The sequence below is a fragment of the Trypanosoma theileri genome (assembly GCF_002087225.1).
Source record: "Trypanosoma theileri isolate Edinburgh chromosome Unknown TM35_Tth_24_V1, whole genome shotgun sequence".
NCBI lineage: Eukaryota > Euglenozoa > Kinetoplastea > Trypanosomatida > Trypanosomatidae > Trypanosoma > Trypanosoma theileri.
This window is the reverse complement of record NW_021639866.1, coordinates 42,502-59,169: the sequence shown is the minus strand read 5'-3', so window position 1 is coordinate 59,169 and position 16,668 is coordinate 42,502. Positions and strand designations below refer to the sequence as shown.

The following is a 16,668-nucleotide window of genomic DNA, read 5'->3' as shown; positions in this document are numbered from 1 at the left end:
TTTTTTTACCCTTATATTTAAACAGCGAGGGCGCAGACGCAGGCGGCACCCATGAGCAGCCAGTAATCACTTCCCTTATCGGTTGGTGCCTCAATGGAAAGCACGTAGTTGGAGCTGGCACCGAGAGAGGAGATAACGCCGGCCCGCACAACCGTGCGGTAAAGCGGAATGCGGTGCCACGTCTCCGCGGTCTTGTGGTGCGGCTCCGGCAGGAAGTGGACGACCGGCAGCAGCGCGTGGGGCTCGCCGGGGAGCGGGTCGGCCATTGCGCCGCGGCCGGCGTCCCACCGCCACGAGTCCGTGTAGATGCCGTGCACGTAACAACCGCGGGCGGGCGGCGCCGCGATATTCTCCACGGCGTCGTGACTGGCCGCGTGCATCTCCTGATGGCCGCTGTTGTGGTTCCCATCGCCCGTGTGGCTGTTGGGTGTTTCCTCCAACATCTTAAAGGAGAAGCCGAGTTTGTCGACGGAGACGCCCTCGGCGCGGGAGTAGGCCTGGTAGATACCCGTCATGAAGGCACTCGGGTTGAAGAGACCACCAATCCAATAACTGCGCGGTTCTCCCTTCTGCAGCCACGTACGGATAAACTGCACACGCTGCAGGAAATCACGATACCATGAGCCAAGCGGCTTTAGAGAAGTGTACGCCACTGCAGACCACAAACGTGGAACTTGATCGGTTAAGAAGGATTCATACATGGCGTCAAGATCAGCAGAAAGTACAGTCAGACCTTGAAGTGCTTTTTGTAAATCATGTATAGTCTTTCGCATTGTCGTGATGAGTTTGTTGTATTTTACCATTTCATGCGAAAGCACAGTAGACATGGAATTTGGTAAACCACTCTCAAGTGTTGTAAAAGTCTTTGGACCAGCCTCTTCACGTAAGAGAATATTAGGTAAGGTGGATTCAAACTCTTCACATTTACGTCGAACTTCTTCTTCAGGAGTTGCAGCAAACTCATCACCCTCTTCACCACTATCTGCGCTGCTTTTTCTACGATCCCCACTATTACCACCAGTATTAGTACTACCAGCAGCACCAAGACGTGGTTGGATAGAGACAATAGTACTCATAAGATATTGTGAAACTTGTAATTGATAACGTAGATTCGCATTAGTATGCATTCCAAATACTTCCGGTTCATCTACAAGGGACATTTGTTGAATATGATCCATAAAACTTTCTAAACTTCCATTAGGTGGTGCATAATAATTTCCACTAGGACTAAATTTAAAGTCATTATTCAAAATAGATGGACAAAGGTACTTACGCAAAATGGTTTGTAATGTACCTCTGTCAAGTGGATCTGTAACACGACCACCATAGTTAATTTGTCCAATAATGTATTCAAGCGACTCCCATGGAATAACTTCCTGCTCTTCAAAAAATAATCTTAACCATTGCTTTGAGACATGGAAATCCGTATCATTCCATTCATACCGTACATTCCATCCCAGTGGACCAAATTTCTTTCGCTCTAAAATCACAGAATGGAAAAAACAAAGTCCATAAAGAAGTTTTTTGAATGCCATCCCTTTAGGATAAGTTCCCATACGATCTGTATCACTAAAAACTTCAAATTCTTCCTCTGTAACTTCACCAAAACAACGAACCATATTTGCCTTAAGTCCTGTTGGTGGTTCATTCGTGAGTTTAACACTGTTCTGTAAGACATATATAGGGAAGAAGTCCGTTGGCATAGATGTTAACCAAAGACGGAAATCTGGATGTACAGTTGATCCTGGTTGTTGTAATGCTGCCACTTGCAATTCCAACTCTGGCATAAACGTCTTTGATAAGTGACAGTTTTGTAGTAGTGCCCATGTACCATTTTTACGACAAGTACCAATAAGCCGCTTAGCATTTTCACCCTGACCTTGACCTAATGATACATATTGCAATTTCTGTTCTTGGCTTTGTGCGAATGCCTGCAGCATACCCATTGGATCTGCACCTTGTGAAAGGATAAACACAATAGGCACTGTTGCAGAGCTATCCGATAATGCAACTTCTAAACTAAGCGGTGGTGGTTCTACAAATCGTCGACCCATTGTATGATCTACATAATCTGTGAGTGCAAAGAATAATTTCTCCTCTCGGAAGCAACGAATAAGAAGAATACGTTGGAATCCATTTAATTTTTTATTCCAATCACCTGGAAGTTTTACATCTTGTGGTGCCTCAGACTGAATAAATTCTTTCCAAGCTTCACTTTCTTCTTGTAAACTTTTCTCCAACTCTCGGAAACAGGAAACATTACGAAAGAGTGCAACCGTAAGTTCCCATTGTTGTCGTGATAAGAATGATAAAACTTGTGGTTGTGGTAATAAATCACTTGGTACCAAAGCAGAAGCTCGAATAAAGTATTGCCATTCATCCTCCAATAATTCATGATTATGACGTTGAATAGAAGTACAAATAAGAAGAGACAAAATAGTTTTATCTTTATTAAAAAGACCTCGACAAATTTGTTCATATGTAGTTAGTGTAAGTCGTGAAATAATCTTGTCCAGATGATCTCTTAACATATTGACATCCTCTTCAGTATAATTATTTGGTTTTTCCGTAGCTTGTACCTCATGTTGAACAAGTTTTACAAAGAATTGTAAAGAGTACTGATACATAGGATCAATACGAGCAATATCAGCCAAAACAAAGAAGAGAATGGAAGCACGAACAGCCACATCACGATAACGATCACGTGTAGATGTAATAATTTTCATCTTTTCATTTGCTTCTTTTTGATTTTCACTGAGATCATGTGCATTAGATTGGGCGGATTTAAGTTCTGCAATAAGTTCACTATCATCTAATATATTACCTTTAGTAGATTTGAGTTTACCAAGAATAGTTTCCTCAATAGCGCGAAGTTTCTTCTGACCATGTGAAATACTTTGAATAATACGATTTTTCTCCTCTTCCAACTCACGCTTCTCAATAGAGACAACTTCTCCAAGTAATTGCTCCTCTAAACCATCAAGAGTAACTGTAAAATTAAGCAATGTTACTTTAGTACTAATATCAGGTAAATAATGTGGGTTTGGTAATTTTGTACACATAAAGAAGCGGAAATTTGGGTTATAATCAATAGCTCCAGTTTGTGGAGTCAATTTAATTTGTGGTGAACCACCTTCAGCTGCAAAGATACGACGAGAAAGCAATGGTTCAAGAGCGGGATCAAGTGTTTCCCCAACATCATCCAAAATGGCTACACCTCCACGTCGAATTTGTGTTTCGAGTGTACGCATCCACGTTGGTTCTGAAAATTTAATAACTTTCACTGTAGATGCGGTCTTTGCAAGACCCTTCATACCTCCACCCCCACCAGTGCCTAAACCTCCGTATTGCTGTAAGAGCCACTTTATTCCTTGTTCCTGTGGATCAATAAAAAGTGGCCAACGCCGTGGGGCGGTGGAGAGAGATGCCAGAATGGCATTCTCTGTTGAACTCTCATCTGTTGGCAGTCCATTAATTTGCCAAGTGAGAATATCCATTGGGTCCCCAAGAGTCCCACAGAGTGTAAAGTCGGCCGCATCCAATCCATGTTCTCCCAACTTCGCTAGCCATAATTGAACGAGACGTTTGCGGAATCGTGGCGTAAAGGCACCAAAATAAGCCGCACAGGCACTTGCCATAAAAGACTGTAAAGGTAATAATTCTAATCGTTGACGAAATTGTTGAATATTTTCCTCCCAACGTACACCTTCACTCTTTAGAGAACTGGATAAACTTTCCGCATTCTCAAGTCGTCGGATACACATTTTCAATCCTTCTTCTAAATCTTTTTTCCGCTTTGAACTTGCCTCATAATTCTTTTGTAATTCGGAAAGTTCTTGCTCAACTTCACGCAACATCTCTTGTGCAGCATGTAGTTTCTCATTCGTCTCTGCAAGATGACGTTCCGCTTCTGCTGCAGCCTCTCGCATTGGTGCAACTTCCTTTACAACTTTTGAATACTCATTTACGGCGTGTACCCATGCACAAAGACTACCACATGTCTGAGAACCCTTTTGTGAACAAATTTCAACCGTAAACTCCTCATCACTCACATACTTTTGTATTTTCTGTAATATGGCCGGTTTAACATTATCTGTAGGGTAATTACGAATCATATCCAGAAGTGGTCGATATGAAAGGAATTCACGTGCCCCTTTCCAGTCTGTATTACCAGACCAAGCCCCACCAAAATCTTTTGGATCAAACATTACCATACAAGCTTGAGTAGTTTTAAGAACAGCAGAGGGTGGATTTGCGAAGGAACGAAGTTCATTAAGATCACTAGCTTGAATAGTATCAAGAGCTGCTTTCGCCTTATCAATAATAGGTTTTGCTTCAGCAAGTCGAGCATTAGCCTCATTTGCAATACGAGATGCATGTTTTTGTTGTTCTGCTGCACTTTCTTGTTGAGCTCTAACTTGTACTTGTACTTCACTAGCTTTCGCCTGTCGTACAGATAAATCGGCAACAACTTCTTCTGTCTCTTTAGAAGCTTTTTCTAGTAAAGGACGTTTAGTTTCAATCTCTATTTTCATCTTGGCAATAGTATCATCTGTTTCCTTCATTTTTTCCTTACCATTTACAACACGTGAAAGTTGTTCTTCTAGTAATGATCGTTGCTCATTATATAGTGCCTTATACAATTCAATAAACTCCAAGTATGAGGTTGGGGTAATATAATATCGTCGTCGCTGCTCTTCCCAATACTCATGTGCCACTTCCAATACAGTAGTATGAATATCTACACAAAGTGGTGCCAAAACAGGAAGAAGTTGAGCAGATACGGCACTTTCAGCTTCTGTAAAGAGACGTTGTGCCACACCAAGAAGTGCTTCTCGTGGCCATTCATCAAACCAATCAATAGCACAACAGTTCGTAAGTGAAGGGAATTGACGACAACGGGTACGAAATGTATCACCTACAGGACTCATGCAAAGAACGATATGTAAATTGTCTCGAACACGTGAGATAAAGAAGTTATACACATCATCTCGATCGGTTATACCACGTTCTTGTGCAGCCTCCAGACAAGCATTTACACGTTTCTCACGTTCATCCGGTATAAAGAGTGAAGGAACTTCTCCAGAGTTAAGAATATTGTTCACATCCTCCAACATTCCCTCATGAACAATTTGATTATCAGAGAGTAAGAATACAGAAGGTTTACAATGTACTCCTGTATTGGTGTAAAGCTCCAGTAAAAATTCATGAAATTCATTCATAGAATAACCTTTTCCAACAGAGATTTCAAAGGTTTGACGATCTGCAATGTAAGCTGCAAGACGTGTGAGTGAACGTTTTCCAGAACCACCAACACCCACAAGTAGTGCATTACCACGTGGTTGACGTAAAATACGAATAATACGTACCAAATGTTCACAATGATCTTTAAAGAAAACAAGATTTAAGAAGGAACTACTATTTCCACTATTATCCTCATCTCGTCCCATTCCATTACCTAAATAGACATTATAATCATCTTGATATTCTCCAAAAAGTGTAGGAAGTTTCTTAAAATCTGTTAATTCCTCATATACCCGCTCTGCTGCACCCACACGTAAGAAGTCTGCCCAAACGAGTGGATCTCCTTCAAAGTATTCTTCATAAGAGTGTTGTCCAGGAACAAGACGTGTTAAGGAATCCATCATGAGTTCTTCTGTAAAGTACTGACGATCTTCTTGAGTGGCTAAACGATCATAAAAACATCGCATAATTTCATGAATCCAAAGTCTAGTGACAGAACGTTGTACTTTACACACACGAGGATTTACTTGTGTAATCCCTTGAAACACTTTAGCGAGATCACGCAAGTTAAATGTATAGTGTGGTGTGGTTGGTTTTGGTCGCATGGACTCACGAAGTTTAGTAAAAATCTCAACACTTGCAGCCACGAGAGATTTGGCCATATCTCGTACCTCACCACTGAAATTTCTTACCTGAAAGAAACCATGAAGTATAGAATAAAAAATACGTTTCATGGAATCATCATTAAGAGTAGGAATATGGAAAAGATGGAAAAGACTTGTAAGACGAGCCGTAATTGGATTACGTCCACCCTCTGGAGGTCCACACGCTGCCACCACAGTTACATCTTGTACTTGTTTCCAGAATCCAGCAATCTTACGATCGTAGAATCCACCATTTCCCATCATTTGACGTAAAAGTTCAATGGGAGGGGATGCGCCAAATGTTTCAAGTGCTGGCATGTTGAGATCATCAATAAAGAGTACGACACTTCGCCCAGGTGGAGCTCCAAGAATATTTTTACGTTTATGCTTTAATTTAGATTCTATTAATTCTTGTGTCCGTTCGGAGGAAGTTTGAGCAGAAAATTGAAAGACAATAACAGATAGTTTTAATTCTTCCTTATGTCGTGTTAAGTAATCCATCATGATAACAGTTTTTCCCACACCTGTTTGACCATTAAAAAGTAATGGTTTACCATATTGAATTAATGTCTTGGCGAGTGTACTGTAACGTACGGTATCCATTGTTGGAACGAGAATATTAAAATACGGTATTTGAGGATCATAGGTAAATTCTTCCATACGTCCATCCCAAGGAACAAACAACCGTGTGGAAAAGTCAATAGTGTAATCATACACAGAACCACTATTAGGGAAACGTACCACCGTCTCTAAGAGATTACGTACAAGTGTATCAAATTGATCCATGGATGCCTGATCCAGATTTCCACCAAGAGACCATACAAACGAAAAGGCAAAGAGTAATCCACAAAGTTCATTACGATCTTTAAATACTTTAGAATCAAATGGAAGTACAGTTTCACCTTCTGGATCTGGCATAAGTTTCACCTGATTACAATACAGAAGAGCTGTAAAGAGATCACACATAGATTGTACCACATTCACTACACCAGCATTAATAAGTACCTTTTGTGTGGCGAGCCAATCCAGTCCCTTCTGCACATATGTGTCGAAGAGAGAAAGGATGAATGCACGACATTGTGGTTCACCACCCGCATCTGCCAACTTTGATGCCGCCCAGTGTTTTACAACCGCACTCCAATGCAAGTCTGCAGTGTCAAGATAGACCATACCACAACGGGATACAGTAGCCGGTGAGGCCACGGCGAGATCAGCCACTTCAAAGAGCATGTGAATAGTATCTGGTAGTTTAATACGTTCACCACTGTCAAGGCAAAGAAGTTTGGAATCATCCAGAACAGAATTTAATGACTCAATCCATAATGTATCCACAGGACCATCAAAAACAATCCAACGATGATTCTTATTTAGTTCAGAGTCTCGTACACAATTTTTGGCAATAACGGATAAAACACCATCTCGCCATTCATTTGTGTTTACATCCAATTGACCGTAAAGTTCATGCATCATAACCGATTTAGGATTTAATACAAATTGATGTACGGGTCGTGCCATTGGGTTTGTAGATCCATCCTCTGCCATTGTTGTGAGGGCATCGGAAATACAATTTCGGATTTCTGTCTTTCCCGTGCCGGTAACACCCACCAACATCACACCATGACGAACAATAAGTGTTTCATAAAATTGAATACCTTTTTTAATCCAAGGATCATAGGATACAAGTTTCTTTGAATCTATGCTTTTATGCATAGCAGGAAGTAACTCCAGATACTGTCGCTCTGGGAATTCAGCACCAGGGAAGAGATCTTGCATGATACCACGAAAGAGTGGAAGGTCTTCTGCAACAAATTTAGGTACATTGGAATCATTACAGGCAACGATAAGTGTTAAATCCTCCTCCACATCAGGTTGTGAACGTTTTAAATCACCTGCCATGACAAGAATAGATTTAAGAGCTCTCATACCAAAGTCATAATGATCCTGTGGGGATAATTGCTCTGAACTTAGCTTATACAATTGTGTAATCTTAAGGGATAGATCTTTGGCATTTTTAAATCCCTCCGAGTAGAGAATCACTTCTGCAATCATACGGAAGTCCGGTGTCATCACAGCCACAGGACGGAAAAGAATTTTTAAGTTATCGGGAAGTTCTGTACGTCCCGCATATCCGGGATTCATCGTTACAAACGCACCGTATGTTTGCCGCACACGTACATTCGGAGTTCCCTGAAATGTAAAAGTTTCCAATCCATTTTGTAGTGCAAGTTTAATCTCAAGTAACTGTGAGGCAATCACAGAAAGCACTTCAATATTAATACGATTAAACTCATCTAGACATGTCCATGCACCTGTTTGAATAAGACCTGAAAAGAATTTCTCCATCATTTTATATGTAACTCCATCTGAACAATTATATACAATACATTGACGGGCTAAATTCTTTGCTAAATCCTTTACTGTCTCTGTTTTACCAGTTCCCGCAGGACCTGCTGGGGCCGCTCCAAGTTGTAATTTCAATGCACCTGTTACCGTCATGTAAATACGATCTGTAAGTGGGGTAATAACAAGACGTCCTTGTGCACCCAAATATTCATATCCGTACACAAATCGTGAGTTATTTTGTCGTATAAATATATTTCCATATCCATCTGTATCTTGTTCCCAATATACACGTAATTGTTTTGTCCATCCAAATTCCTTTGGTTCTAATACACCACATTCACACATTTCATCTACCAAATCACGTCCATGCACATCTATTGTAATAAGTGTAGAGAGAAGAATACGTTGCACCTTTGAAAGTTTTAAGGATGTGAGACCTGCAAGTTCTTCCAATTTTTTATAGTTTTCATCTTTAAAGCGTACCATGAGTTGTTCAGAGTCTGGCTGGCCCAATGCCTCTTCCACTCCACGAGTCCATAAGAGTTGTTCCATAATCAATACAAGCTGTACAGGATGTTGAAACATCCACGTGGTTCGATCTCCTCTCGCCTCATAATCATGAAGGCATGTATTCGCATGTTTTCGAAGTGTAGAAAACATTTCACGTTCAAGCATATCAATCCATATTTCTACCGGCCCTCGTGCTTTTATACTTTTATTTACAAGTTCTACACGTTCACCTTCCATTGACACTAGATGTGTAATGTCATTCGATTCTGTAAATTCCAAAGTTTTAATACCATCAAACATTTTCAACATATGAGGCATAATTAATTCTGGGGTCTTTACCTTTGCAAGAATATCAAGAAGATCATCATTACTGAGAAAGTAGAAACGTGGAAAAGCACATCGTTTCTCTTCTAGTTTACGTTCTAAACTTGCTAATACCTTTTCTAGTTCCTTGATATTAGTTTCAAGATCACACTTATAAGTTTTAGAGGTCATCTGTTCACTACCTTCCACTGGTGCATTTATAAGTAAAGCACGATATGCAGTAGGCATATCATGCGCTTTACGCATCAAATCTCGAAAATAACGATCTACTTTTTCAAATCGTTTCGCATCATCTTTCCATTGACTTCGAATTTCAGCAGAAGAAAATATATTTTCAAGATATAACCAGTTTCGTTGTAATTCCACCCATCGATCAAGTCTTTCTTGCATATACTTTAGTCGATGTTCCCAGCGGTCCACCTGTGCACGAAGAACTCCTTGGCAGCAACGACTTGAACCAATAGTTGACATGGCAATGGCAGAGTCTTCTAGTAAAGCCATTACATCTTCAACAGATGAGCCAACAAGTGTGTAGAGATCTTTGATATCTTTGTGATTGTGAAATTGAAACTCCATCGGTGGTTTTGGACCCCCACCATTCCAGAGCGCATTCACTTTATCAATTTGTTGTTGAAGTTTATCCTCTTCTGTTGCGGAAGCACTGATAGCAAGAATTTCATCCTTATATTTCATAATATTGTTTTTAAGTAACATACCAATTGTAAATTGGTTATTCCAATCTGCAAGTGTTTTAGAGGTTCCATTTTCATCTTCTAAAAGTCCTACAGCATTTGATACCTTGGATGTATGTTCAAGTTTCATTTTTGGATTTGTAAGAGCTTGAAGTATAGGTGTAAGAAGACGCCATTCCTCTACACGGGATTTTAATCTAGAGACAGCGGCATTTCCGGGTAACTTGGAGGTTACTTGTTTAACAGTTGTCACGTATCTATGTACAGTCTCTTGAATAGATGATACATCCAGTTGATCAAATGGAATACTCGCGTGTTCCTCTGCAAAGGTATCCCACTCTCGCATTCCCACCCAAAGTCGAGCCTTTATGTTCACATCATTCAACATATCTCCCATTGTATCCACCACAGTTTCTTCTCCACCAATGGCAATTTGATATTGTCGTAACTCCTTCTCTCGTGCGGCGATACCTTCAGCCTCTTTTTGTAGTTTTGTGATAAAATCAATCACAACATCAATATCCGCATTTTCATCCGCTACAATCGGTTGACCAGCACGATCGTATACATCTTCAATACGACGACGAAGTTCCTCCATTTGTTCATCAATATTACGAATAAAGAATCGTTGTTGAGCATCTTTACCATCTTCAATAATTTGCATTAAGGTGCGTAACTTTTCAAACTGTGGTCGAGTTCCACTTCTATACGTTTCCTCAACTTCTTCATTAATTTCTACTTTTTCTTCTTGTAATAAATTAAATAATTCCCGAATAAAATCATATGAGGCTGCAATACTATCAAAACGGCCTTCTAATGCTTTATAGTAGGCAAGATACTCTACATAGTGCTCCACCGTCTTTGGGTGGGAAGAAAGATAAACATTACAGCTCTGAAGATCTGCTAGTAATGCTTCATTTTGCCGTTGAGCAATAATAGGAAGAAGATGATGGAAGGTTTCCAAACATGCAACAGGACTTGGGCTAAAGAATTCACGAAGTGCTTCAGTTTGTACTGTAAAAAGTGCCACATCTTTTGAATTGGGTATTTTACTTGTAATGGCTTCACTTTCATCCTTGTAAAGGTTAAGACGTTGACGATAGAACTCAAGAGACATATTACTTTGTTGAACTTCTTCTGCGTTAAGTTGACTATTCTCAACATACATATCTCTAAAACATTCAAAACTGCTTGCGTATTCCTCTACAACTTCATATGCCTTTGTAATTCCTTCGCGTATAGCCACCATATGTTGTTTATACGCCTCTTCTGAGACAATCATTTCACCTACAGCAGGACCAGAAGAGAGTTCCTTTTGTGGGTCATCTGTTGCAGAGTCGGTAAACACTTTAAATGCATCCATTGAAACCAACCGTGGAATAGCACTTAACGTCTTGATATAATCCTTTATAATATCCTCCACACATTCCACAATTTGTGGAAGTGTTGGTGTAATATTAATAGACTCCTCAGCCTCATTGTATAGAACGTTAAGGATAAGGATAGGACCAGTAAATGGGGCTGCCACTTTTTGCGCCTCTGCCTTTGCGTTTGCCTCATGTCGTCGTGATTTCACTGCCGTCTTCGCACCGCCGCATGCAACTGGCTCCGCTACATGTACAGGCTTTGGGAAAAGGAAATCATCATGCACATCTTCTACCGCCTTCGCAGCCAATTTGGTTAAACAGTTAATAATGATATAATCACATAACCGAATAAATGCCGTTAGACGTTGACAGACCGCCTTTTTCTGTGACATCTCAATGTAGGTTGGTTTTTGACGTGTCCCGAGTTCTCGAACATCAATAAGTTTCTTCTTTTTCTTTTCTTCTTCAGCGTGCAAGGCATTGACACTCTCTCGTTCTAATTGTGCTGCTAACATGGCTGCCTTGCATGCACGTTCAACAGTGTCACGAATACTTTTTATCATTTTTTCCAAACGATTTCGTTGAAAATTTAAATGAGCAGCCAGAGTAGAACAAAAAGATTCCAGTGTACGAGTTTCTGTCGCAGGAAGATGCATTCTATTGTTGTTAATGCAATCTAAACACATTCGTCGTACAGTCTGCAAAGCACCAGAGAGATGAGGATGGACGTGAAAGAGGTTCTTTGTCAGGAAAGTTTTGCAGTTGGACATTGCATGATTACGAACAAGACCTCGCCAAAGGAGAAAACTTTTCCATTTTTTGTAATTCCTTAAGACATCTAACTCTCTTAGTTGATTAAAAATACGACAATCTCTCTCCCATGTTTGCAGTTCAATAAATTCCGCCTCATGACGAGAGAACTTCGTCACACCCGCAGCAGAAATGGTGTAGTAATTTAATGGGTCAATATCTTTGTGTGATACAACTTGCAGATCATATGGGTTATATGGATCACGAATTCCCCTTGGCCGCATAACAAGATATGTGAATTCGTTTGGTGCATTTGATCTCACCTTTGTAAAGCGCGGAATTGAACTCACTTCTGCAACGGGCAGTTCATTAGCTGCTGCTGCTGCTGCTGTTGTTGTTGTTGTTGTTGTTGTTGTTGTTGTTTTTTCCTTCTCAGCATCCGCGTGTTCTTCTCCCCTTCTTTCCTTGTGCTTCTCTACATCATCGGTGAGTGGTTTAAGTTTCCCAGGAACAGATCGGCCTCGTTTCAGAGAGATTGTTGACACCCTGTTCTCCACATAACTGCCGGTGGTAAACATCTTCTTGAGCTCCTCATCTGGGTAGGTTGGTTGTTTGTAGAGTTGGAGTGTGCGATGCGGTGATGGCTGTGTCTGTGTCTGTGGATGTGTCTCTGGTAGAGATTTGGTGCTCTGTTCAGTGATGGTGTTTGTGGGTGGTCTTGGCTCCTCGTTTGTCTGTTTCTGTGTTTGTGTGCTGTGAAAAGGCTGATCGTGTGCGAGTCGATTGGGGACGCCGAGTTGCGGTCCACTGGAGACGCCGCTGCTGTACAGTCGCGAGAGGAGCGGATTTGTGCCGCCGAGCGCATCGTAGACGTCCTTCGCGACGTGATTTGGGTTTCGATGCACAACGGCCTTTTTGCGTGTCTGCGGTGTTGGCTCGTAGCCCGCCGACCGCCCGCTGTCCGGCCCGATATTCATTGCCAGCCGTCACCAACACGGTCTCTCTCTCTCTTTCTTTCTTTCTTTCTTTCTTTCTTTATGTAAGTGTGTATAGATATATATATAAAGTGTGTTTGGGTATGTACGTGTACTTCTTTCCCTCTTCCCTAGGTCTCTCTCTTCGCGTGGGGACTCGACACCTGCTTTTGTCAAAGTTAAAAAAAAAAACAGAAAATAGAATAGAAAAGAAGATTAATACAATAAAATGAAACAGCAATAGAAAGAGAGATATTAAGAGAAAGATAAGTGGCAGGCTCCCAAGTGTAGTAATTCGTTAGATACAAACGAATAGAAAAGAAAGTGAGAGGTGTGGGAAAACATCATCATCAAAAAGAGAGAAAAAAGAAAAAACTGAAAGGGCAAGAAGACACTGGTGAAGAAAACCACAAGGAGATATAAAAAAAAAAAAAAACACATAAAAGAAGAAAAAATCATCAGACCCCCGTTTTGTTATAAGGGGCACAAGATATACAAGCCTATAATATATACATATACATGTATATAATATATATGTATATTATATTATATATTACATATTATACCATACTATATTATATATATATATATATATATATATGTATATATATATATGTGTGTATATATAAATCTCCTGTAATGGGCAGAAATTATTGTATTTGCGATTCCATATTCATTATGATAATATTCCCATTGTTTTACATAGTTCACACCTTTCCAAAAGCCATGAATCGATGATTGCCATCCGCTCGGTCTCCTCGCGAGACTCAAGATAGCGGAATTCCGTTCCAAAGGCAAGGTCCACATCATAGTAGTGATCCACCTCAATTGGGTGTCGCACGGAATCCAGCAATCCGGTATTTTTATTTCGCCGCATAATACCACGAGCAACAAGGTCACGCTGTGATGCTTCTCCCAAGCGAAGGTATAGGAATGCGATTTCTTCTTCGGACTCTGTCTCCCGCCGTATGGTCTCACAGCGCTGCAGCAGTGGTTGATACAATCGTACATCCAGTTCATCGGATGTCGTCTGCGGTGTATTAGATCGCATGGAGATTAATGGACGCTTCACTTTACCAAGAGCGCGACGCAAGAACTCCTCTTCATAGTCCACCTGCTTCATATGACAATGATCGAGGAAGGGAAGTGATTCACTCATCCAAGTATCCTCAATCGTCTTGCGTTCTCGCCTTTCATCTCTTGTAAGCTTAAGAAAATGCATCAAGGGATTTTCGAAAAAGGGTTGTGTTAAGTTACGGAAAAACTCATGCTCCACATCCTCAATGTCTTGACGGGCAAGCGACTCTCGGTGCATTAATAATTCCAACGGTTTTTTGGGTTGAGCGCTACGTTTCCACGTTGGGCCACCAGTCGTGTCCTCTTCAAAACGTTTCATTGCACGTTCACTCAAAATCTTATCAATCTCAGAACAATCCAAGCCGTCGTCAGGAATTCTCCTAGTCGCATTCATGCTTTCAGCATTACTGCTGCAGTATGTACTGAACTCATCCTTCACCTCCATCGTCAGCTCAGGCACAGTTGCTGGCAGGCGAGATGAAATACGGTTCATCGTGAGTTGATAATCGCGTTTTGCCACATGAAATGCTGTTTGACTGTCCTCATATCGCTCCAGGGCGACACGATTCACCACCTCGTGAGAAATAGTATACATGGCACCCACCTGACTGGAATGAGTAGTGAGCATATTTCCGTAACCTCCCAGTTTTTTTTTTTTTTCTTTAACCTATTCCTTTTTTTTTTTTTTTCTTTCCTTGGTTGATGTGTGTTATTACTTTTTCTTCTTTATAACATACACAGGAAAGTAGATGCACGAAAGAAAAAAAGAGAAACAAAAAGAAGTCCATGTCCAAAGGAATCTCAATGATAAAAAAAAATACCCAATTCTGACATCAGAAATAAGCGACACGGCAAGAAAACAAAACAAAAAAAAAGAAGGAATGCAAAATAGTGCATACTTATGCAATATTTATAGACTACGCACAAGATATCGCCTTTCAAGTAGCAAGAGTCATTCGTTTTTTTACTTATTTGCCTAGAAACTAATCGTCAAACATCATGGGTAGTAGTAGTAGTAGTAGTAGTAGTAGTAGTAGTAGTAGTAGTAGTAGGAATAGGAGCATTGGTGGTAGTATTGGTAGTGGTAACAGTAGAATGATCAGACGATGGGGCATTGCTTGTATGCTCCTTAGCATCACACGTCGTAGAGCTACTCTCTAATGGAAGAATACTTCGGAGGCTTTCAATGCTGCTTCGCATCCCACTTGCTAGAAGTCGCTGAGCATCATCACTAAGCAACAATCGCACACATGCCAAAACGTGTGGATAAAAATCATGTACAAATGCATCTACAAAATGCAAATAAACCTGTTTTTCGCCCCCTTCAACTGCCATAAGAAGTTCCTTATCACGTGCGAGATCCTTCGCCATAGTCTGTAACAGTCCCTCTACCCTGGCTATACAAAACTGTTCCACACCGGGAACGACACATTTCCTAATAGTGTTGAATGCGGTAAGAAGTCCATTTAATGCGTATGCAAGAGGCATCCACTGCACAAGCGTTACTGGAGGTGTAATTGGTGTTGTTGTTGTTGTTGTTGTGGGTGGTAGTGTCTCTGTTCGTCTCTGCAAAGAGCCCCACTGCAGTCCATTCGGTGGTCGCCATGAGAAGGTCATCATGGAAGCTGTGTACGATTGCACTGCGAGGGCGACCTGATCAGCAAACAGGGACTTCACACGAGAGATAAGAGCTTCGTTAATAAGGCCTGATACATCCATGTGAACTAGCGCCACAGTAGAAGCGCTATTAAAACATTGTTCAATAACAGATGCCAACTCAGAACCATTAGAGATTTTCTCCAATGAGGCACGGAAGTTTTCAACAAATACATACGCTCTCTCATGAGACCAGCCGACGAGTTCATTACAGGAACCACTTTCGTTATCTGGTGAGAAACAGGCAGTGTACTGGAGAATTGCCTCACTTACATGAACCTTAAAAGCGGTCACATACCTAAAAATGCGTGAATACGGCATACCACTCTCCTCCGCTTCACGTAGCAATCCATCTATATATTCTGCGCGTTTAGCAAGAAAAAGAATACGTATTTGGCTCTCTTCAACACCAAGCCTTCGAAAAAAAGTCGTTACTTTTACAGCTGAGGCAACAGTTAGCTGCTCCGCCAAGCGTGGAAGAACAACCTCTGCGAGTGCCTTCTCCAATGTGCAGCGGACCTCGTTCTCCACACGACGAAATAACTGCACCTTGTCCATTGGATGAGCCGATCGTGTGATGTGCTCCAGCACCATAAGGGCTTCGTGATACATTTCATTCCGAATGCAATCGTCCAGCACGGCGGGGGCCTCTAAAAAAGCCAACAACTTCTGGTGTTGTGCCACAGTGGCAAGAGCGGTCTGTTTCTCGCGGCGCCACTGTTGGCCAACGCGCAGCATCGCCTGATTGAGTCCCTGCAGCCGCGCCACCGTCATGCCAAGCCGCGTAACACACGCCAGTGCATTTGCAGACGCAGACGCCACCGTCACATTCACCTCTTGTGTATCGGAGAGCAGCGGGTAGTACTCCACCGTTGCCTCCACAATATCACGGCGAACACGCGTCTCGTCATTTATATCCACATCCATTCTGTATATCTACTTGTTTTCTTTTCTTTGATCACACAATACTTCTCCCTAGCTACTTTACAGCAGGAACAAGAGTAAAGAAAAACGAAAAAGCAGAAGAAGAAAAAATCAAAAAAAAAAAAAAACGTGTTGCAAGATAAACTGGAAAAAAAAAACATTT

General features: G+C 41.2%; 3 protein-coding genes across 3 annotated transcripts; all 3 read right to left on the bottom strand.

The window, feature by feature from the left end:
• Positions 1–17: 17 nt before the first annotated feature.
• TM35_000241220 (putative dynein heavy chain) lies at positions 18–12,851 on the bottom strand (the record flags this gene model as incomplete). The annotated part of the gene is made up of 1 exon (XM_029027534.1): positions 18–12,851. One exon carries the CDS (start codon positions 12,849–12,851, stop codon positions 18–20), a length of 12,834 nt encoding a protein of 4,277 aa, XP_028881038.1.
• A 673-nt stretch (positions 12,852–13,524) lies between these two features.
• On the bottom strand, positions 13,525–14,553 carry TM35_000241210 (uncharacterized protein; the record flags this gene model as incomplete). The annotated part of the gene is made up of 1 exon (XM_029027533.1): positions 13,525–14,553. The coding sequence occupies one exon, from the start codon at positions 14,551–14,553 to the stop codon at positions 13,525–13,527; it is 1,029 nt and encodes a 342-aa protein (XP_028881037.1).
• A 362-nt stretch (positions 14,554–14,915) lies between these two features.
• On the bottom strand, positions 14,916–16,508 carry TM35_000241200 (oligomeric golgi complex component 8; the record flags this gene model as incomplete). Its single annotated transcript, XM_029027532.1, has 1 exon — positions 14,916–16,508. The coding sequence occupies one exon, from the start codon at positions 16,506–16,508 to the stop codon at positions 14,916–14,918; it is 1,593 nt and encodes a 530-aa protein (XP_028881036.1).
• Positions 16,509–16,668: the final 160 nt, after the last annotated feature.